The sequence below is a fragment of the Tripterygium wilfordii genome, chromosome 19 (genome assembly GCF_013401445.1).
Source record: "Tripterygium wilfordii isolate XIE 37 chromosome 19, ASM1340144v1, whole genome shotgun sequence".
Classification (NCBI taxonomy): domain Eukaryota; kingdom Viridiplantae; phylum Streptophyta; class Magnoliopsida; order Celastrales; family Celastraceae; genus Tripterygium; species Tripterygium wilfordii.
Window position 1 is genome coordinate 4,698,914 of NC_052250.1, and position 24,827 is coordinate 4,723,740.

At 37.6% G+C, this 24,827-nt stretch overlaps 1 protein-coding gene across 1 annotated transcript; it reads right to left on the reverse strand.

Moving 5' to 3' along the window:
- Positions 1–12,064: 12,064 nt before the first annotated feature.
- Positions 12,065–14,447, reverse strand: LOC119985296 (cytochrome P450 72A225-like). The gene is made up of 5 exons (XM_038829553.1): positions 14,087–14,447; positions 13,595–13,812; positions 13,265–13,515; positions 12,773–13,160; positions 12,065–12,689 (listed from the first exon to the last, which is right to left on the reverse strand). The coding sequence occupies exons 1-5, from the start codon at positions 14,361–14,363 to the stop codon at positions 12,258–12,260; spliced, it is 1,566 nt and encodes a 521-aa protein (XP_038685481.1). The 5' UTR covers positions 14,364–14,447; the 3' UTR covers positions 12,065–12,257.
- Between the last annotated feature and the right edge of the window lie 10,380 nt (positions 14,448–24,827).

A 24,827-nucleotide genomic window follows, 5' to 3' on the forward strand; every position in this document is an offset into this window, starting at 1 on the left:
GACATCTACAAAAGGTAAACACATTTTTGATCGTTAATTGTAAATACAGAATGATAGAGTAAAACCTGTAGAAGTGTAGAACAACTAAAGAAGTAAGAAAAACTTCATTTTCAAATTTCAATTAAAGCAGACTAGGCATATAAAAGTGTATGACATATAAAACAAGTCAATCAACTAAACAAGTTAACATGTAGAACAACTAATTAACTAAACAACAAGTAAAACAAATAGGTTTTACATGCCAAATTGTCTACAGATGCAAGACACGTGATAATTGATAAGATTAAGCAGACTAAGCAGTAAGCAGTAGGCCAGTAGCCATTTAAACAAGTTAAACCCTCATTTAAGCATTTTGATTTTTCAATTAAAGCAAACTAAGTAGTAGCCATTGAACAATAGCAAGAGCATATTGACAGTGAATAATGACAAGTCACAGTTATACAACTTCAAAATCACTAATCAAAAGATTTAGAACAAATAAACAAGTAGTGAAGTATCATTACCATTTAAATTGACAAATCGTGAGTCACTGTCTGGGTTTGATTATGGATGGAGAAGAGAATCTTTTGCATATATGAGAGTCCTGTAAGGCTTCAATGTAAAATCAAAAAATATAGGGTTAGATTAAATCGCGTACGATGTCGACAATCGATAAACTAGGGTTAAATAAAATCTCGAATATACATGTTAGAGCTCTCGATTTACAAATTGGCGGTATGCTGTAACTATCTTCGTCTCCGACAACAATCGACAATTTAAATCGCGTCCAACAGCTCTCAACCAAGATGAAGACTAAACTCCTACAGTCTCCTACTGGTCCTATCTGGCTCCGTTGCTCCACCTTCTCAAGTCTATCTCCGATGAGGCGATGATTCTCAGCCAGTCAGAGCCTGGCCGATCGTCAGCCACTCAGCCGCCTCTAAGTCTCTAAGACTCTAAGTCTCTAACCCTTAGTTACCTCTTAGTTCTTTTTTATTCCTCAGAGAAACCTAAAACAGTAAAGCTAAAACCTACAATGTAGATATTAGATTATTAGTTATGTACTTATGTGACTTATGTCTAGATTAGATGATGGTTAATTACTTAATTAGATTATATTAGCATATAAAAGTATATTACATACTAATTTATATATATATATATTATTACTTATATAAAACTATAAAAGTATTATTAAACCTAAAATACTATTCGATTTTCGGTTTGAGACCGAATTGTAATTTTTGAGACTGGACCGTAAACCGAAAACCGATTAACTTGTATTTTCTAACCCGAACCGTAAACCGAGAAACCGGATCAAATGATTAATTTCGGTTTGGTTTACAGTTCAGATTGCGGTGTGGTTTGGTTTTTTACACCCCTAATATGGAGTAGATGTAAGCAATTTGACTCCATAATCTTCTTGAAATGCTTTGAGCTCCCCTCCAGTGAACATTGTCCACTGGTCAGTTGTGATGGTTTCTGAAATGCCAAACCTGAAAATCAGGTGTTCTTTGATGAAATATACCAGCTCTGCTTGTTCGACCTTTTTTAGGGGTATCGCCTCTACCCATTTTGTAAAATAGTTAATAGCCACCAGGATAAAATGATGACCCTTAGATGAGGCAGAAAAGATTTTTCCAATGATATCAAGTGCCCACCCTCTGAATGGTCATTGTTTAATGATAGGATGCATGTCAGCCATTGGTGCCTTTTCAATGTTGCCAAATTTCTGGTATTGTTGACAGCCTTTTGCATATTTAATGCAATCTTTCAGGATCGTAGGCCAATAATAGCAATGTCTCCTGATCAACCATCTCATCTTTGGACCGGCTTGATGTGCGCCACAGATACCTTCATGTACCTGTTGCATTATTTTCATACTTTTAAAAAAACTAGGGCAGCGAAGTAACAAACCATCAGCTCCTTTTCTGAAAAGTTCACCCTCGATCATTACATAGCTCTGTGCTAACACTTTGACATTTCTGGATGCTGGATCATTGGAATATGTTAAATGGTTAATGTATCTCTCCTTTAATCTGCCATCTGATCGTTAAGAGCTTGGCATTCAACCACCATGCCTCTTTCTCTGATAGATGCTTGAGATCGTCTTTCCACCGTGATGATTTGTTGTATCAAACTTTTTGGAAGTATTAAAGCAGAAGCTAGTTGGGCCAATCCGTTGGCCTCATGATTTTGTTCTCATGGAATGTACTTCAACTCCACCTCCTAGAAGTCATCAAGAAATTGCAAAGTTGTACTGTAGTATAGAGTCAATGTAAAACTAGCACATTTATATTCTCCAGCCAATTGTTTTAGCACCAATTGAGAATCTCCAACCACCATAATATTTTTGGCATTTAGTTCAAACAAGATCTCCAAGCCAATGATCAATGCTTCATATTCTGCCTGGTTGTTAGTACAATCAAAATCCAAATTAAAAGATAAGGTGGTTTTTGTACCTCTTGGGGATTGAATGACTACCCTAGCTCCAGTAGCCATCTCAGTACTAGACCCATCGAATTTTAGCACCCATTCACCTTTATCTTCAAAGATTGGTGTAGTGTACACATCTATCATGCCTTGTAAGGTCTCAGGAATTTCTAGGCATGGATGGTCAGCATGGAAATCAACAAGTGCTTGCCCTTTGACTGCCTATTATGGTCTCCATTTGAGGTTGAATTCCATCAAGGCCAATGACCATCGACCTAGCCTTCCTATTAGCAATGGCTTGGTCAGCATATGCTTGATCAAATCCATCTTTGAGATCACGTACACCTTAGTTTGAAGTAAGTAGTGCCTCAACTTGGTACATGCAAAATATAATGCAAGACAAAGTTTTTCCACCATGGAATATTGCCCCTCAGTAACTGTCAGCGATCTATGCAGATAGTAGACTGCTCTTTCTCTTCCAACATCATCATCCTGGGCTAGTAGGCACCCGATGGAATCATCAATAGCTGATATATACAACTTCAATGGTTTGTGCCTATTAGGTGGCATGAGAACTGAAGGTTTGCTTAGGTAGGCCTTGATGGTTTGAAAGGCCTCTTCGTGTTTTGGCTCCCATCTGAATGCATCCTCATTCTTTAACTTCAATAATTCTGAGAATACCTTGGTCTTACCTGCAAGATTAGAAATAAATATTGTAAAGTAATTTACCTGACCAAAAATCCCAGGAAGTTTCCAGCTTTAACTCCAAATGCGCATTTCAAAGGATTGAGCTTTAGTTAGTATTGCCTCATCCTTTCAAATGCAAGTTTGAGATCGGCCATATGGTCATTGGCCTTGACTGACTTGAAAATGATATCATCAATATAAACTTCCAATTTCCTACCTATCATGTCATGGAAGATAGAATTCATTGCCCGTTGGTAGGTGGCTCGGACATTTTTTAGGCCAAAGGGCATCATTACCCATTCATAGGTACCCAATGCTCTTGGACATCTAAATTCCATTTTTGAAACATCTTCTTCTGCAATAAATATTTGGTTGTATCCAGAATAACCATCCATCATGGATAGCAGCTCATGTTGAGACGCACTATCTATCAGCATATCAGCAATTGGCATAACATACACATCTTTAGGTGTAGTAGTGTTTAAATCACGAAAATCAACACAGATACGAATTTTACCATTTTTCTTAACTATCGATACAATATTGGATAGCCATTCAGCATACCTGGTTGGCCGTATAAAGCCGACCTTAACCAACTTTTGTATTTCTTCTTTGACACGCAACTCCACTTCTGAAGACATTCTTCTAGATTATTGCTGGTATGATTTGTATCCTGACTTGATAGGTAGTCTGTGTTCTAACACCTTTCTATTCAATCCTGGCATTTCCTGGTAATTCCAAGTAAAACAATCACGAAACTCGTGAAGTAAAGCTATTAGTTTTACCTTGATAGATGGATCCAAGGTAGAACTAATGTAAGTGACTTGAGACTCTTCTTGCCCCCCCAAGTTCACTTGTCCCAAAGGATCTTGGGTTTCGGCCTTCAAATCATCTAATTTGGCTAGTGCTACCTTCAAATTATTCCAGTTCAACTTTTCTTCTTTACTAGTGGCTAAACAACCATCATCTTCTACTGTCATTTCTTTTTCACTAATTTCTTCTGTTATAATTCAGTTAATGGCAGCTTGTACTACAATTTTATTTATTGCAGCGGCCACTATCTTCTCTTCTTCCTTCAACCACCTCATGGAACTTCTTCATTAATTGGCTCTGATCTCCTTGGCCTATAAGGAACAATGGTCGTTGGTTGCAATAATTGTCTTGCAATTTTTTGCGTCTCTTCTTTCTTGTTTGCGAACTGAATTGTTCCACATTGGGCATGGTAGTAGCGAGCTTCCACCAGATCTGATGTAGTCTTGAATGGCTGGTTGTCTGCCCAAATGATTTCTACATCATTTCCTCTCTAACACACCAAGAGTTGATGTAGTGAGGATGGAATGCACTAATTGGAATGAATCCAATCCCTTCCCAATAAAGCATGGTATTTTGCCTGACTGTCAATGACAAAGAAAGCTGTCATGGAAGATTTTTGCCCTACAGTTAGCTCTACTGGCAGTATACCAACTACCTTAATAACTTCACCTGTAAAGCTTGCCATAGTCACGTCAGTTGGAATAATATCATCTTCTTTCTTACCCAGCAGCTTGAGAACTGATCGTGGAATGGTATTGACTGCAGATCCATTGTCCACCAAGACTCTGTCAATTGGTTTGTCATTCATCTGTGCTCTGACATACAATGGTTTGATGTGCTGTGACATTTGGATTGAAGGTTTCTCCAAGATCACCCTTTTGGGGGTCTCTTCATCCATTATCTGCACCGTCACTAAACTAAAAAGTTGATCACCTTTCTCTAGCCGATCAAGTTTGGCATTTGATTTTCTTTTATGTGCTTCTTAGCCAACCAAGCAGCTGGCAAAATTAAAGTAGTAGTAGAACATTCATACGATACTCGAATTGCTCCCACTATGAACTCCTTTGTAGGTGGTTGATCCTTTTTCACTTGATGATTATCCTATTGCTTCTTCTCTTTGCGAACCCATGTCCAGTTTCTACGTTGAATCACTGGAGGTTTGTAGTGATTCCTCATATAGGCAGCATACTGCCTCTACTTTCTCCTCAACGGAGTTTTGGTTAGAGGTGCTGGAAACTTTTTATGTTTCACTAACTACCATCTATTGGTAATGGTGCTGGCTGGTGGTTGCACATAGCGTGGTTTCTGTCCCTTCTTCTCCTTGTGGACCTGAGAATTTTGAGAATTATGAGCTTTTGGTTCCCATACCCGAGATTTCTCCTTCAGTTTCCTTTTAAGCTCCAGGTAGGCACGAAGATCTACATCAATTGCATGCATTGTGATCGCCACTGGAGGAAATGGATCTTCATATACCAGCATCGACTCCTTATCAGGGAATCGTAGGACACCCTTGTTTATTTTCTCCTGAATCATGTTCTTTAGAGTCTAGCAGTTGTTGGTGGTATGGGACCATAGGTCATGGTATTTACAATACTCCTTCCCTTTCGTATCCTCCTGAGATGGTATTTTGTGTCCAGCTGGAAATGTAACAAACTTTTCCTGTCATAAAAAATCAAAAATCTCCTCTGTTTTGGTCACATCAAAAGTGTAATTGATGTTACCACCCATGGGTTGTTTCTTTGCTGTCTCAGTTGCTTTCGGTTTGGATAATGCGGGACAAACCCACACTTTCTTTTCTGAAGTTACCTCCGTAGCAGCCATTTCCATCTCCTGGTAGTAAGTTCCCAAAGAAGACTTCTTTCTCCTACTTTCTTCTTTCAACAATTCTTCATACTCTACTACCTTTGCTGCCATCTCATAAATGTCATAAAATTCCATACCTTGAAACTTTTTGTGCAATTTAATTTACAATCCTCACTGGGCCACAGACACCTCTGGTTCAGCTCTAAAGAACTGAGAATGAAATGACCGTTCCATCTCCCACCATGTGTTGAAAGAATTTCTTGGTAAGGTGGAATACTAAGTAAAAGCAGCTCTTGTCAAAGAGTTTAGAAATAGCCTGAGACGAAGGTTGTCAAAGTTTTCATAGTTCGCCACATTGCACATTGAAACGACTGATATGTTTCACGGTGGACAGCCCTTCTTCTCTAGAGCATAAAGTGAAATCAGGTACTCTAAATCCTCGTGGATAAGGATTCTCCCTATCCACAAAAGCTGGATGGGTTTGTGATACTCTGGCCGACCAACCTGTCTAAGGCCGTGCCCATATAAATATTGAACTAACTGTCTGAAAGTCTCCAGATCAATAGGTGGTGTTTGTGGTGGAATAGTAGGTTGAACCGTACGAGCAGTACCCACCCTAGCAGCGATGTTGCCTCCTGGTTCAACAGGTTCAGTGGTTGCATAGACAGTTAGATTGTTCATAGGATTAGTATTTCCATATGCAACAGGCCTGAAATTCTGACCATTACTAGATGGAGAGCGCATTGGAGGAGGAGTGTACTTGCTGTAACCAAATCAGCCTGGTAGTTTGTTCCTTTTTGTGATGGGAATTGCCCCCCCCGTAGTCATATCTTCAAACTTCTGCTCCAATTTTTGCTCCACCTGTTTCATGGCATCTTCAATTGTTTGGTTAGAATGTACCTCCAGATTTTTTATGGTTTTGACCAAATGTTCAAACAAAATGGCAGCTTCATGAGATAAGCCAGCTGGTCGTTCATTGAGCTCTTGCTTTTCTTTAGTGCTACCATCATTGGCAGCCTCTTCCATTTCTACCAGTGGGTTTTCCTCCTGCAGATTCTCTCCAGTGATTGGTTCTTTTCCTGACAAGTGAGTGCTCGGTGCCATGGTAGTTTTGAGATTCTTCTTCTCTAGTCCCACCAGGTGTGCCAAAAAAGGTTATTGTCACCAAAAAGTGGCCCAAGGTGATGATGATTTGCAGGTGTGCCAAGACTTATAGTTTCCTACACTAATTTGAATAAAATGCACCGAATGTAAATAAGATTTCTATCTATACAATTGAACAAACTATTTTGGGACCTCAATAGTTCTATGCTCCCCAACTCCACTGAAGTGCGCTTTGTTGAGATTAGAAGAAGAATAAATAGACACCAAAAACAATTTACACAACGATGGTTAGCATTTAAACTTAACAAGAAATAAATACAAGAGAATTTGGAATGAACAACATAATATTTGCTCGAAAATGACAAGGATTTGAAAATGTAATTGGACTGCTAGAATGCTAGGAAGCTTGATAGTGCCTTTGGGCTTGAGTTTTTATTGTTTGTTTGACTGATTGTTTGTGTGTCCCATCTATGTCTGTCTATCAGCTTTTATACTCTTTGTCTTGCACGAAATTCTCCCCTATAAACCATGATCCTACTGCAGTTATCCCCTCATTTGTGTCATTTCTTGTCAGTTGGAAGCCATTACCACCTCTTCATACCAGTTTTCCTTGCTTCTCTCATAAAGCTGCCACCTAGACCACCTTGTGATAACTGTCACAACTTCTTCCACTTTTCATGGGCCATTTCTAGCACAACTACACCTGGGCAGTTACTCATCAACTGGGCTTTCTTCTTTAATAATATGGGCTTATGGGCTATAACAATTCAAATCATAATGGCGTTGCATATGTTATAAGCCCTTTAGGCCCAACATATTTTTGGTGCCAACAATAATACAAAGAAAAAGATATAGCACAAACAAAAAAAAAAGTCTAGAAACAACCCAGATATTCTATTCATCGTCATCAGATTTTTTTAATCAAGGAAAAACACAAATACTAGTTCCATAAACCCTTTTAGCTCCTCAAACTCAAGATCTGTCGTGCTCTTACTATTACTTCCACCTCCTCTATTTCTTCTTCCTCCTTCGATTATTCTCTCTCCTTTTGAGTGTTATTTCAAAAGGGATTTACTCTAGTGTTTGAGGGTACTAGTTATAAAGTAATGGTCTCAAACAAAAATAATTGCATTGTTTTTGTTATACAAATGCAAAGGAAGAGAAGTTTTTAGTTAGAATTTACCTTGCTAGATTTCTCTCAAAAGCAATCTGAACTTGCCTTAAGAGTATCTGATGCTGAGTCTCACTTATAGCAGCAAAGGCTAAGCCACCAAAACTCTCAGACATTAAGAAGATGAATGAATTTAGTCTTGTTGTTGATCTACCAAAATTTGATGTTTCCACACTTATATGCAACAGTTGCATGAAAGGCAAGCAAAAAGGAAACCATTTCATAATGACATAGTTTAGAGAGCTCAAGAGTGCTTAGAACTCATCCACACTGATGTCTGTGGGCCCATGCACACCTCTACAGCTGAGGGTAACAAGTATTTTCTGTTGTTCGTTGATGATTTCTCCAAAATGCCTTGGGTATTCTTCTTGAAAGAGAAGTCTGAAGTCTTTGGTAGAAGTGGTGAATTAACCTCTAGAGAATTTGATAGGATCTACGAATCAAATGGTATTGGTCATCAACTTACTGTTGGTTTTACTCTATAACAAAATGGAGTCTCAGAATGAAAAAAACAGAATAGTCATGAAAATGACAAGAACTTTGCTAGCAAGGAAGAAACTCCCCAAATGGCTATGGGGAGAAGTTTTGAACATTGTTGTTTACTTGCTGAACAATATGTCCCACCACTACTGTAAAGAGCATGACACCCTTAGAAGCCTGGTCAGGTAAGAAACCTTTTACAACGCACCTTAATGTTTTTGGTAGTCTTTGTTACATACATTTTCTTTATGCTAATAGGAAAAAAGTATATTTTTGGGGTACAACACAAAATCAAAGCGCTACAAGATATACAATTTGGAATCCAAGGGCCTTGTTGTTGCAAGGGATGTAGAAGTTGATGAAGAACTGTCTGGGATTGGGATAAATAGGAGATCATACATGTCTCCCCTCTTGTTCACTTTGATAACATGTAGAACATAAATACTTATGAAGTGAATACACAAGAGTCACCTGATGATGCTACTCAGAATGATATTGATGACACATTTGTGGAGTCTGATACTGATACTGTGAAAATGAAGTTCAACGTATGCAGGAACACTATAGTTTGGAGGACTCTAAGTTTCCAATAAAGAAGTATAGAAGCCTTACTAATATATATGAGTCATCTAAACAAACCTCTTTGGAACCAACAAATCTTAGTGAAGCCTTAAGTAGCAATGTTTGGGTGGCAGCAATGAGTCATGTAAACAAGCCTCTTTGCTACCATCGAATTACCATTGTTAAGCTTCCATCGACCTTCACCAAAGTAATTGTTGTAGCCTTCATCATCAAGCTTGTCAGTGAAAATCAAGTTGGGATGGATATCACGAATATATCTTACATCTTTTAGAACTAACATGCACCCAATGTTAGATTCTAAATAAATATTACCATGCAAAGTTGACATAATTATCATCTCGAATAGTGACGACTTCATCAGTGACTATTGTGCTATCAAATGTTTGCATTTAAGCTTCATGTCTTTTGGATTGTTCCAACTTCAATTTTTGACATTCTCGAATGAAGTGTCCAAGCTTGCCATAGTGATGGCACATTAAGTCCCATATGGAATTTGACTTTGATAGTACCCTTTGCTAATTCTAGCTGCAAGGATTTCTAGTATTGCTTATTCTCAGTGATTCTTGCTTGCCTTGTATTTCTTAGAGAAGTGCTTCAGACTTTGGAGTATATTCTTCATCTTTTCCTCGAGACTCTATATTCAACGTCTTATCTCTTACTATATCGATGTTAAGTTTGCTATTTGGAGTAGAGTTACTGTCTGACACGACTAAGGTGTCACACCTCATTGGTAAGGAACTTAGCATCAGCAGTCATTGTAATTCATCATCTACAGTTATTTGCATAGAATTGAGTTTATCAACACATCTTTGAAACATACTCATGTGCTCCGAAATTCTATTTTCGTCATTGTACTCCAAATTTACTAGTCGTCGCATCAAAGTTGCTTTATTCTGAGCGGTTATTCTTTCAAGCATTTCTCCAATTTTTGACAAAAAACCATAAGCATTGTGTTCATTAGTAAAAATCTGAAAAAATGTTTTTGCCACTCCATTGTCTGATCTAAGCGGCCCACTTTCAATTTAGTACTGCCCAATCATCATCAGCTGAAGTTGTCGATGTAGTGGCTTTCTCATTGGTAGTGCCACTCATTGTGGTTTTCTATTTCTCTATCAGCCTTTTGATAGGCTTAAACAGGTTTTTGATGTACAGAATATCCTCCATCTTCGGCTTCCAGATTGCATAATGAAATGCAATTAGTTTGATCATGTTACATGTGCTCTCCTCCATAGTTGTACCTCTCAACCAAACTCCGATGAGTTATTGGGGGCTATTGTAGTTTTTTTACAGCAGCCCCCGCCGTAATTGCATTATAGCATCGAGTAAATTTTTTAAAAATTTGAAAAAAATTATATTTGTATTTTGATCGTTTATACGAATCCAACGATATATTATTTGTTTGAAACAAAAATCAAATTCAACATAAAAAACATATAACAATTCTGAACCATTGGATATAAACTTAAAACTTTCTATGTCTTTTCCCCAATGAATTTGATTTTTGTTTCAAACAAAAATTATATGATTAGATTCGTTAAACAAAATACTACACATATATAATTTTTTATTATTTTTAAAAATAATACAAATGTGCAAAATTGCTATGGCGGGGGCTGCTATAATTTGATGTACAGCAGCCCCCAATTACTCAATTTCAATACCTCTTTGTTGGGATAAATAATTTAGAGAGTAAAAATAACATAAGCATTTAGCGTGAAAAACCCCTCAAAGAGATAAAAACCATATGACTCGTAGGCAATTTAGAAAACTTCCATTATATCAATGGGATTACAAACGTCACATGTAGGTGGATCTTGTATTGTATAATTACTACAATTTGTAAATATATGCCTCAAAATTTGGTTCTCTCTTTCTCTTCCCCAAAGCTCACTTCTTTTCTATGGATCTCTCCCTTTCTTTCTTTCTCAAATGCTATATATACTCTCGTCCAATATTTTTAGGAGAAAGAATTCTCTATTTCCTTCTCACTTGCCATGAGAACAAGTGAAAAAGGAATGTTGTATGCCAGAGGTAATGAACATACCGTGTCGCAAAGGCAAATCAACAATTAAATGGCTTCAACAAAAATGTATTGTTGAACAGTTAGGCTTGCCAATACTACTCTAAATATGAGTAAATGCCAACACTATGATTCTCTAGGCGCGTGCTAATCGTGGAACCAGCCATTTAGTGGTAATTACGTGGCTTAATTTGCTAAGAAAGATAGTAGGTGAAATGCATCCAATTTTTGGGCTGGATTTAGCCCATAGTCTCCTCTCTTCTTGTCTTCCTCATAGGCTGAAAAGCCTATGGACCCGGATGCAGGACCAGCCCTAGCCACTTTGGTGCCCAAAGGGCATGATAAAGTGTTGCCCTATTACAAATTCTTTTTAAAGTGAGATGGTTCTTACACAAGTGAGAAGATATTTAGCTACGATATTCAATGAGAAGGAAGAGAGGGAGAAGCACGATTAGATCTAGAAAAAGGTTTTAGGGTGGGCTTGGTTAATGGCGATGCAAGAAAAGGTTAATAGAAGTTCAAGGGCAACGTCCCGAATTTTTTTTAGTACACACACAACTATATATATAAAAAAAAACTACTAAATAAAATTTTTTTTATAAAAGGACTTGTACTAAAAATAGGTGGGCTTATTTTGAAGTTTGTGCAACAAAGTGTCTAAGACTCCAAACCAAGTATACATATATAAAATTACAAAATAAAGTATTTAAAAAAAAAAACTATTAAGGCTTGTATTAAAAATAAGTGGGTTTATTTTGGGTTTGGATATTTATTAATATACTTCATGATTTTTTAGGGTTTAGGGTGGGCTCTTGGGCCTCAATTGGATCCGTCCATGGGGAGAATTGGTGGCTTTACCCAAGGGCCGACCCTGGCAGGATGAAGGCTTTAGAACCATCCAGGTTGGACCAAAATAGATCAGAACTAGATGTGCAGTGACTGTTTTTATACTTAATACAACAAAAGCAATAGATTGGTAAAGAAAGAAGAAGTTGGATAAGGCCTTGCAAGGCTGCGACCGTCTTATTATTCAATATTTTTTCATTCACACACACTAAAAGGAAAGCCAATAGTCCTTCTGATTCACTGGCTATTACAGATGTAAATTGTAAGGTAAATGCACAAAGTTTAGATAGGAATCTAATTAACCAAATGACTCCTGCATGCATGATAATAATAAGACATCTAGGTTTGATGTTTACGTATATTGATTCGAGCTCCATGTTCTGGCACGATTGTAAAATTCGAAAGAGGAGTATGAACGTAAGCCGGGGAGAGATCAAAAGTGAATCGTTGCAGAATCATTGCCAATGACACTTTCGCTTCCACAAGAGAGAAGTTTTGGCCAATGCATATTCGAGGACCTCCACCGAATGGGAAATAGATTGTTTGGTTTTTGGTAGCCTTTGAAATCCCTTCAGAAAATCTCTCAGGCTTGAAATCTAGTGCATCGTCGCCCCAAAGATCTTTATCGTGGTGAACAAAAAGGACTGGCAAGGAAATTTGTGTTCCTGCTGGTAATGAAATGTTTCCAAGCCTTGTGTCCTTGGGAACACTTCGATTAATATTAGCGGCTGGTGGATACAGTCTTAGAACCTCATACAAAATCATCGTAACCTGTGACATACTTACAACTTTTAGGCGATTGAGGCCATAGACATTGAAAAGAAGCATGGTGAGAGTTATACGTATATACTTACAAATTTTAGGTGATTGAGGCCATCAAAGTGAGGTAAACTATTACCAAAGACTTGCGAAACCTCTTCCCTCGCGCGAGCTTGCCAGTCCAAGTGCTTGCTCAGCAAAATCAATGTCCAAACAAGCAACACTGAAGTGGTCTCTTGACCAGCAAAGTAAAATAACTTGCACTCCTCGATCACATCTTTAATACTCATTCCAACATCCTTGTTGTTTTCATGTCGTTGAATTTCTCTCAAGTTGGATTCCAAGAGAATACCTAGTAAGTCATTTTTAGCCGCGTTACCCGCTTTCATTGCCTTCTCTCTTTTGTTGACGATGTTCATAATTGATACGTCGATGTCTTTCGTAATCTCCTTCATCCTCCTAATTGCCTTTGTGGGTAAGAAGCTACAAATTCGACAGATGTGGTACGAAAATTAGTATTGATTTTCAGTCTTTAGTATCCAATGATTAATTACCGTCACGCGTTCATCAAGGAATACGAATTTTACCTCTTTCCAGGAAAGGGAACTGACTGAAAAACTTGATAAGCTGTGAGTTCCGCCAGTTCTCCGAGGAGATGGAAAATTCTTTTACCTTCTACAAAACTACTTCCAAACGCTGTACGAGAGATTGCATCCCTTGTCATATTTTGCAGATGAGGCCACACATCCAACTCACAGCACCCATTTTCTGAGACCACCATTGTTTCCCATTCATTTATCATATAACTACCACTTTGATGAAAAGCAGGTACCATGAACTGTATCCCAACACCAAGAAAGACAAATTAGAGCTGAATAGCTTTCAATGAAGAAGTGTAGAGAAAATGAAAGGTTAACCTTCAATTTCTCTTGATGGAATGCTGGGTTGATAATCTTTCTATGTTTGATCCATTTCTCACCCTCAAGAGTTACAACTCCGACGAACAATAACTTCGTAATTCCGTCCGGAACTATCTTCTGAAAGTCGGTCGTCCTCATAAGTACTTCTTTTATTTGTTCTGGGTTCATTATCACCACCCTTGGCTTTGGTCCAATCCAAATGAAGAAATTCTTACCTTCCTCACAACAAAATCAAACGTTATTATTCAAGTTGTAATCTTCACTTATAGTGTATATATATATATATACACAAAAATACCTATCAGATCTCTGTATTCCAAAACGTGCTAGTGCTTCATGCTTTCTCAAAAAATTGTTTAGTATGATAAAAATCCAACCAGTTAAATATAGAAATTAAGAACAAACAATCAAGTGAAAACAAAAAGAAAGACTCTAATCAAACTTAATTTCAAGATTTCATGAATGAAATTGAAACAAAAATGGGCATACCATATTGTTTGAGCAATCGAAAATGGAAGGGCATGACACGGTTGCTAATATCATCGGAGAAGTCGATGGGTTTGGATTTTGATTGTTTGGACATGAAAGAAATCTCCTTAACATCTCCAACTAAAAGCCTGTAAGAGTTGCCCCTTATGCCTTGCTGTCTCAGGTGCATCTCTAGCTTCTTCGGCCTCAACCAGACCCAATTCAATACTCTCCATGACCATGTTAGTATTGCTGCTAAAACAATTGATACTGCAATTGAAACCATTGATGCTTCCATTTCGTGTGTCGAAGGGAGAAGGTAAAAGTTGATTTGGTTGTGTTGTGCTGTTCCTATTCCGTATTAACGAGCATTACTGCCTTTTTCATTGTGTGTTGGGGCTGGGCTGCATAATTATCCTTCCTTCGAAAGCTACCAGCCTTTTCCACAAACACTCACCACATGTGGTACTTGCACAAATTAAAAGAAAATATCTCACAACCAGAAACAAAAACATTTTGTCGTGTGCTAAATAAAATCAAGAAGTTATGGGTTCACCTTCAAATCAAATAATTTGTACGTATGCATGTATATATACATGTATGTACTTACGGACTGTCACCAACTTCAAAACTATTTTCAGAGGCCCAGTCATTGTAGATTTTGGTGTCATTGGTGGTTGGAACTTGGCTAAGTATGAAACACATGGAGGAAGCCAAAGACAATTTGGCTAGCATGACTTTAATTGCAAAGATTTGGACGGTTTGGTTTTGCATGCATTGAATGAAGGCCTTTCATAAGTTGTATAAATAGGTGTTCATTTAGTGATGTAAGGTGGGGCATAACGACACCGAACGAAAAGTACTTAAGAGAGTGAACGGGAGCACCACGATGGAGAAGGTGGCAAGTGGTGTAACTGTCCCTGGATTTGGAGTAGTGAAGCTCTTGAGGGAGATGTTGTCCTGAGGTGGTAAAGTTGCCACAAGGTAGAGTCCATGTGCTGGGGGAGTTATCACATGGAGGAACTCTTTAATGATTTTGAGAGTTCTTTGTTATTTTATTACTCAAATGGTTTTGCAATATATATACATGGATGTCGTGTAAGTTGTATATGATATACATCTGTGTGTTATTATGGAGAATATTACATAGAGTGATTGTTAACCGTAATTCATGGGATATTAATGTCCATGATTTGTGCTTATGAACAGCCATGATTCATGTGATATCATTGATTGTGATTCATGTTCTATCATGCCCCTACAAGCGCAAGGGTCCGGAAAGAATGCTAAGCTTGGACCGATAAAGTTGGAATTGCCTTCGAGCTAGTGGTTTTGTTGGAGAGTCAGCAAGTTGATCCGTTGTATGAACATGTGAAATACAAATCAACTTCCAGCAACTTGGTCACGGACGAAATGAAAATCAATAGATATGCGCTTCATCCATGAATGAAAAACAGGATTAGATCATACGTAAGTGGCACCAATATTGTCACAATAGATGGTGGAGATGAAGTAATGGGAACCGTCAATTTGCCAAGTAAATTGGTGAGCCAATTCACTTCTACTGTAGCGGATGCAATTGCCCTGTATTCGGCCTCAGTAGATGAGCGAGCAATGGTTGATTGCTTCTTGGAACTCCAATTGATAGGAGTAGAGCCAAGGAAGGCAACATATGCATATGTGGAGTGATATGTATCAGTATTCTCAGCCCAGTCAGCATCCACAAAGGCATGTAGAGATAAAGGTGAGGTTGCCGAGAAGAAGATGTCATAGTGAGAAGTCCCTTTTAAATACCGCATGACCCTTTTAACTATAGTCCAGTGATTTGAGGAAGGACGATGCATAAATTGAGCCAGCTTATCTACTCCAAAACCAACATCCGGTCGGGTAAGAGACAAATATTGGAGAGATCCAAGTACTTGTTGCAATTCTGTAGGATCATGAGGAGGAGATCCATCATCAAGTTTGAGTGTGTCCAATGAGGACAACGGGGTGTGTACTTCTTTGGCGGCATGCATGTTCGTCTTGTGGAGAAGATCAACAATATACTTCATTTGAGACATAAAGAGACCTTTGGATGTGAGAGTGGTTTCTGCTCTCAGGAAGTAGTTAAGAGAACCAAGATCCTTAAAAGATAACCGAGAAGCCAACTTAGTAATAAAATCCCGAATTGTGGTAGGATGGCTGTCGATAATGATTATATCATCAACGTACACAAGAAGATACATTGTTATGGAGCCAGGGAGATAAATAAATAGGGACGTGTCACTTTTGGAATTGAAGAACCCGTGAGCAAGAATGAAGGCGCTAAGCTCATTGTACCATGCTCGGGGAGCTTGATGTAGGGTTGGGACTGGGTCGGGTCAGTTGATTATCGGCCGATAATGCAACCGACCCCACCAACTGAAGTTGCCCAAATGTCAAAACTATTATCTAAGGGTCGGGTGTCGGTTGCATGTATACCTATAAATGGTTTTTGGTTCGGTTTCTGGGTCGGTTGCAGGTATACCAACTTTGTTATGTGTTTTTTCCCCTAATGTGCCTCAAAAAATTAATTAAAAAATTGTTACAATTGGAAAAAAATTACATGAACACATACACTAAAATCTACAATATAAAACCTGCGTATAAAAGTATAAAAAAAATCTGAATATAAAATCTGCATATAAAAGTGTTAAAAAACCTGCATGAGTGCATATAAAAACTTGGATAAATGATAAAACCTGCATACAAAAGTCTAAAAGGTAAAACCTACATAACAAAGTCTAAAACCTTCTGCATAGTGCATACAAAACTAAAACCTTCAGTTTGCAACATCCTTACATCCCACATGACCACAAATCACATTCCACCTTTGATGATAGAGTCACATATTCAGCAAATGACTAAAATAACTAAATAACTAAGCAACTAGAAAGGAAGTAACTAAGTAGCCAGTAAGCCATCTTCAACACGTTCAAATTCAACCAAAGACCTGAAAAAATTAGCATAACATATAATCAATATTTCATAACATCAAATAAAATTTAAAGTTTAAACAATATAAAGTCTTACAAAGAATAAAAAATTCAAGGATAAATGACGGCAGTGGTCCTTGTGGAAGCTTGGATACTGGTTGAAGCGCTTGGTAGAGGCACTCTTTGAAGATTTTGAGTTGAAATAACCTCTGCAAAGTCATACACCACGCTAAAACAACAAAATTAAAAATTCTTGATGCAGCCATAAACAATTTAATCACAAAAATTCAAAAAAGTAATAAAGAATAAAGATCACCTTGCTGAATTTCCTCCAAGGTTGAATAAAGCTCCAATTCCCCTTGTGTTGGATCCTTGTAATAACTAAACTCATCCGCCTTAAGCCAATCACTTGTGCATACCAATGCCTCCATCGTCTTAGGAGTTAAACAACTCCTAAAAGGATCCACAACCCTTGACCCCAAGCTAAATGCACATTCGGAAGCCACACTAGAAACGGGCATTGCAAAGATGTCCCTAGCAATCTTTAGCCAAAATTGGGAATCTACTTGACTCCATTTTCCAAAAATGTAACATTTTGAACTTCTTGTGCTTTTTAACCTCTAAGATAGATTCATGTAAATATCTATCAACCTCATCACTTAGGGAAACCACTTCATTTTCCCTTAGATATTGTCGATACAACCTCACCAAAGGATCCTCCACCTCCTCTCCATCATCAATATCACCCTCCTCCTCCGAGGAATCACCACCAACATTATTTGATTGAATTTTTCTTGGCGTAATCTCTCCATACACTTTAAACATATCATGGAGCATTTGTTTTACATCCTCTTTTATCTTTTCCACCTTCTCTATTTCCATCCCTATGTTAATAAGTTGGAAACGCAAAAAAGACAACTTGACCCTTGGATCAAGAACAACCTCAAGATATAAAAAGCGGTTTAAATTCTCCTAATTTCCCCAATATTTGTCAAATTTCTTATTCATACTTGCTGCCACCACATGCAATGGATCATCAATTGGCTTCTTCATCTACTTATCCAACAACAATTGAATATTCAAAAATTGCCTGAATATCAAGTGAACGGTGCTTGTTTTAGAAGCACTTAGTTTGAGAGGTGCTTCATAAAACACCTTCAAATAGGAGACAAAATTCTTGGCAATCTCCCAATCCATAGGATCCGGGCACCTAATTTCACATTGCCCTTAAAGTAATCCTGGAACCCCAAGTCTAAGAGACTTAAATTATCCAACACCTTAGAAAACTTCAAAGCATGATCCAACAGAAGATAGGTGGAGTTCCACCTAGTACACACATCCATGCATACAATTGGCATTCCTTGCATACCTTCATTATGAGCAAATTCCCTAAACTTTGCTAACCTTTGTGGTGATGATCTTAGCCACTTAACCGCCAATCTAATTCCTTTAATTGACTCTGTTAGAATTTTCATCCCGTCTTGTACAATCAAATTAAGCACATGACAACAACATCTCATACGCAAATGAGCTCCCCCTAACACAATTCCATTACTTCTAGCAAGCCTTCCCCTAAAAATATCAATGGCCTTGTCATTGGCCGAGGCATTATCTAACGCAATTGTAAAAACTTTCTCAATCCCCCAACAAACACTTCTCCAAAGTTTTGGATATGGTGTCACCCTTATGGTTGGCAATTTGACAAAAAGAGAGAATACTTTTGTGCAAATTCCATTCATCATCTATAAAGTGAGTAGTGACTACCATGTAATTAATATTTTCGATGGAGGTCCAAGTGTCTGTAGTTAAAGACACTCTTGTACCACCACACAAAATACTCTTTAGTTTTGCCTTCTCCTCTAAGAAACAACTCATGACACCATTAGCAACCGTCTTGTGACAAGGCATAATAAATTGAGGGTTCAGAGCTTGACAAAAAGCTCTAAACCCGGTTGCCTCCGCCATATTGAATGGGAGCTCATCAATGATTATCATGTCTATCAACTTCTTCCTAGCATAATCTTTGTCGTAATGCAAGGGAACAAGCTCACCTTTGGGGTTATTTGCCAATGATGGTTGCTTGGGATCACTCTTGTCCTTCTTCACCGGAGATTTCGAACATGAATGGAACACATGATGCCTCATATTAGTTGTGCCATAATTCTTTGACCCACAAGGATACTCCTTGGTCTTGTAATAATTACAAACTGCCACCATGGGCAAGACATAGGAGCCATCTTCATTTATCTTATACTGGAAGTGATTCCATACTTCGAATTTCTTCTTTCCCGACTTAAAACTTTGTTGTACTGGTTGAGTGACACTCACTTGAGACTGAGGAAGACCTTGAGAAGGTTGAGGTTGTGGAGTTGGAGGTGGAGGTGGAGGTGGAGGTGTAGGTGGAGGTCGTCGCTTCGTCATTCTATGATTGAGTTAAAATGATAGCAAGAAAAGAAAAATCAATGAGACCCGCACAGCTATAAAACATAATAACAATAACAATACAATTATTCTTGATATAAATTGCCATAAAATAGATACAATCATAAAACAACAACACAGAAAGTTATAAACATACAAGAGAAGACATTATTCTCTCTACTGCACAGTCTGCACTTACATAATTTATTCTCCAAACTTCCATTATTACAAGGAATAATTACATATACTAAAGCAGAATCACAAAAGAAACTCACTAGCTTGATCTGAATCTTACTAGATTTTTAGAAACTGAAAGTCTGAAAGAGAAAAGGCAAATTGAAAAGGAAGCATACAACAAAAGCATTGATACGAATATACCAGGAAATTTTTAATAAAGAAAAAGAGAACCAAAAGAGTAAAAGATCCATGGATATACCTAGAAAGAAAGGCGACGATTTAGGGTTCACCGTTGCCCAATGCCTCTGGCCCTCAGAATCTTCGAAGTTTGAATACAACGACTAGTATGAGAATGAACTATTGCCAGGCCGGCGGATGCGGGAGGTGGGAGTAGCGTAGATTTAGGGTCTGTCGTTGCTCACGTGGTCGATCGGTTGACGATTTAGGCTTAGGTCTGAGAGACTGAGATTGACTTACTTTGAGAGGGACGATGTAACTGTAAAAAGTAAAATAGTAAATAATAAAAATAAGTAATAAGTAATAACTATTATTTCAATAATAATTATTATTAATTAAGTACTAATAATAAGTCTAATATTTGATACTCATTTTTTTAATTTTCTTTTAAATAGTCGGTTGGCCGATATCATCGGCCAACTAACTTTATGGCATTTTCAAAACCATCAACCGACCCATTTATATATGGGTCGGTTGATAGTTGAGTATCGATAGGTCGGTAATGGGTCGGTTGACCGATAATGGCCGATAAAATCGACCCAGTCCCAGCCCTAGCTTGACGAAGTCCATGGAGAGCTTTGTGCAGTTTACAAACATGAGTTGGGCAGCTAGAATCAATGAAACCTTGGGGTTGTTGCATGAAAATATGGTCAGAGAGATTACCCAGCAAAAAAGCATTATTAACGTCCAACTGATTCAAAATCCAACCACGAGACACTGCAATGGAGAGAGCGAGATGAATTGTGGCAGGCTTAATGACCGGGCTAAAGGTTTCAATGAAATCAATGCCGGGTCATTGATGAAAGCCTTTAGCAACAAGGCGAGCCTTGTAGCAGGCAATGAAATCATCCGGGTTTCTCTTGATGCGATACATCTATTTACATCAGATAATATTTTGTGTGGGGCTAGGTGGAAGGAGAGACTAAGTTTGATTATTTTGGAGGGCAAGAAATTCTTCACACATGCACTACAAGAAAAATGGGAATAGATGATAGAGCATTTATGATAAAAATCATTGTCTCACAAAAAAATGACATATTTGTGATAGAAAAACGGTCTATCAGACTATTAATGATAGATTTGTGATAGAACTTTTGTATATCGTGAATAGATGATAGTCTTGTGATAGACGTATGATATAATTTTTGTCTATCAATAAAATATGATACATTTGTGATAGAAATTATATCTATCACATTTTTTTGATAAAATTTTAATATTAACCAAATTTTGACCCAAATTTTAATTAATATTTTATTAGACAAAATAAAGCAAACTCTGCGTTTTGTTAGACAAAATAAGCAAACGATGCATTTTGCTAACCTAATACAACGGTTGCCTGCCTAGTGTTTCTAAGTGTTTGCTCAACTCTCTTGCGATTCACTCTCACAACTCCGTCCCTCTACGCATCTCTGCAGCTGTTTGAAGATCGAAGCCACTGATATTGGAAGCCATCGATGGGCGACCCTCTACTCGCTCGCGACAAATCTTTCATTCCTAACTCAGGTACGTGCATCCTATTCTTTCCTTTTACTCCATAGTGCATTTTGCTTTTATTTATGATTTTTGTTGTGGGTTTTCTGTGATTCCAGATAATACAAGTTGAGTGGACACCATTGACATAAAAAGAGCCCCAGCCTCCATTGTAGACCGTTGACACCCCACAGAAGACTTCAAGCCATATACGAACCAGCCAGGTGATTATCTTATCATTTTATAACTGCTTATTGCCTTTTGTGTTATAAATTTACCTGCCTTTTCTCTGGTTAATTTTTAAAATATTTGATGTGGTATTTGGGCTATCCAGAAGAAAGATAAAGTTTAAGGTAACAGTGGCTATCTGAATGATGTTAGGAAGGTAGCCAATTGCTTGCTCTGTTGGTTGTGTGTTTTTTTTTCTTGTGGAACTAAATTTTTGTTGGGTGGCCAAGGTCTTGATGTATAAAATTTTGGTTTTCTTGTTAAAGTTATTGTTATTGTCAGAAGATGTTACTCAAAATTTAATACCTTTTTCAAAAAATATTTTTTGTTTCATTTTTGCCCTCCTTTATATGTCAGGATAAAAAAATGTTGATTTGGAACTCTAATGGATAAGGCTTGGATTGAATGTAGGATAACATCACCTGAGTATGATTAAGGGGTCAAAGATTTCATGAATTTTTGCTGTTGAAAATGCCAAGGATGCTAGCGTCATTAGATGTCCATGTTATGAATGTAGGAATCTAGCCTTTCTCCCTACTAAGAAAGTAACGGAACATCTATTTTGGAAAGGTTTTGATGTGGCTTATAAAACCTGGACGTGGCATGGGGAAGATATTCACACCACACCATCTTGTAATGTAGATTTTTCGTTTGAGTCTATGGACTACAATGATGGTAACACAGTGGATATGGTGAATGATGCTTACAAAATTGTTATGGAGATCCTAAGGCATTTAGGGAACTACTAGAACAGGCTCAGAAACCTTTTGTACCTAGGATGTACAAAATTCACTAAGTTAGGCACTTTGGTGAAGTTGTTCAATATCAAGGGTAAATTTGGGTGGTCTGATAATAGTTTTACCGAACTACTGAGTTTTCTAACATAATTGTTGCCTGAAAACAATGAAATTCCAGAATCCATGTATGAGGCGAAGAAAACAATGTCCGCTTTGGGCTTAGAATATGTGAAAATACATGCTTGCCCAAATGGTTGCATACTCTACGGAAAAGAATATGAACAACTTTCTGAATGTCCTACTTATGGTTTATCTAGATGGAAGAAAAAGGATGGTAGAGTTGACCAATATAGGAATGGTGTACCTGCGGTCTTATGGTACTTCCCACCCATTCCAAGATTTAGGTGTATGTTTCTATCATCTCAAACTGCGAAAGACTTGACTTGGCAGGCAAATGCGAGGGCCATTGATGGTAAGCTCCGACATCCGGTTGATTCACCATCATGGAAGCTAGTTGATGAGAAATGACCTACATTTGCATCGGAACCTAGAAATCTTTGTCTTGCCCTTTCAGTTGATAGAATCAATCCATATAGCTCTCTTAGTAGTACATATAGTTGTTGGTAAGTTCTTCTTATAACATACAATCTTCCACCATGGTTGTGTATGAAATGGAAATTTATGATGTTGTCCCTATTGATTTATGGTCCTCAACAACCCGGCAATGACATTGATGTGTACTTGGCTCCTTCGATAGAAGATTTACAAATTTTGTGGGATGTTGGGGTAAATGCATATGATTCCAACAAAAAGGAATTCTTTAATTTAAGAGTTGTGTTACTATGAACTATAAATGACTTTCCAGCATACAGGAATTTAGCGGGTTGCACACCCAAATGTAGACTGAAACATAGTAGAAAAAATGCATATATGGGTCATCGTCGGTGGCTTCCTTCTAATCATGAATTCATATGCCAAGAAAAAGCCTTTGACAACATAATAGAGCATGACCAAGCTCCGAAATCGTTGAACGGTGAGGAGATTTCACAGCTAGTTGAGTCTATTGAACATGAATGGGGAAAGAGCAAGACTAAAAAATGTGAAAGGATTGATAATGATGAACGTGTTTGGTGGAAGAAAAAATCCATATTCTATAATTTAGATTATTGGAAGTACTTGCTGGTGTGACATCAATTAGATGTTATGCACATCGAAAAAAATGTGTGTGAGAGCATATATGGAACACTGTTGCACATTCCTGGAAAGACCAAAGATGGTCTTAAGTCAAGGAAGAATCTTGTGGCAATGAAAATTAGGGACAAATTAGCACTGCTAGTAAAAGGTAAGTGTACCTTTCTTCCTCCAGCTTCTTACACATTAACTAGAGATGAAAAGGCAAGCTTTTGCATAACTTTGAAGAGTAACAAGGTTCCTGATGGGTATTCGTCAAACATCAAGAATCTTGTGTCAATGAAAGACTTTAAACTTCAAGGCCTAAAGTCCCATAATTGTCATGTTCTTATGCAACAACTTTTACCCATTGTACTTCGGTGTGTTTTATCAAAGCATGTCAAAGATGCTATTATCAGGTTTTGTTTCTTCTTCAATTCCTTGTGTGCAACTATGGTTGATGTGTCAATATTGGATAAATTGGAGACGGACATCGTAGTGACTTTGTGCCTGTTGGAAAAATGTTTTTCCCCCATCTTTTTTCGATATCATGGTTCATCTTACTATGCACTTAGTCAACGAAGTTAGACTTTGTGGTCCTGTCTATCTTCGTTGGATGTATCCTTTTGAGAGAGACATGAAAACCCTTAAAGGTTTTGTTCGGAATCGTAACCGTCTTGAGAGATGCATAGCTGAGAGTTATATTGCAGAGGAAGCAGTAGAATTTTGTGTCGAATACATGTCAAACATGTATACTGTTGGGCTTCCAGCTGGTCATGTGCAAAAGTTGTAAATTGACAAGCCATTGTCTATGGGAAAACTGGAGAAAGTTAACCAAACTTTACTAGATCAAGCACATTTATACATTTTGCATAACACACAAGAAGTTGAACCATACATTAGGTAATCTCTTCAATTTCCTCCATGTAATGTAATCTGTTTGTATAATATCTATATTGGATAACATGTCTAATGTATTATATGTTCAATTCCCTTTAGTGAACACACGGAATGGCTTAGAACTTGTCATCCACATCAAAATGAAAAATGGTTACAAGAGGAACACAACCGTACCTTTGCCGAATGGATAACTGATAAGGTTATGCTCAACATTTTTGTTAAGCTCAGTATTCATTTAACTTGTTTGTTACTGCTCATTAAAAAAATAATGCTCGCATACAGTTTGTGCTTATTAGGTGTACTCGTTGATTGAAAATCGTGTTGCTGTATCGGATACCTTACGTTGGATATCACAAGGCCCTTTTCCGTAGATAAACAACCAGGTTATGATATTAATGGTTTTCACTTTGTAACACGTGATCGAGAGTTAAAACAAGTTACTCAAAACAGTGGAGTAACTCT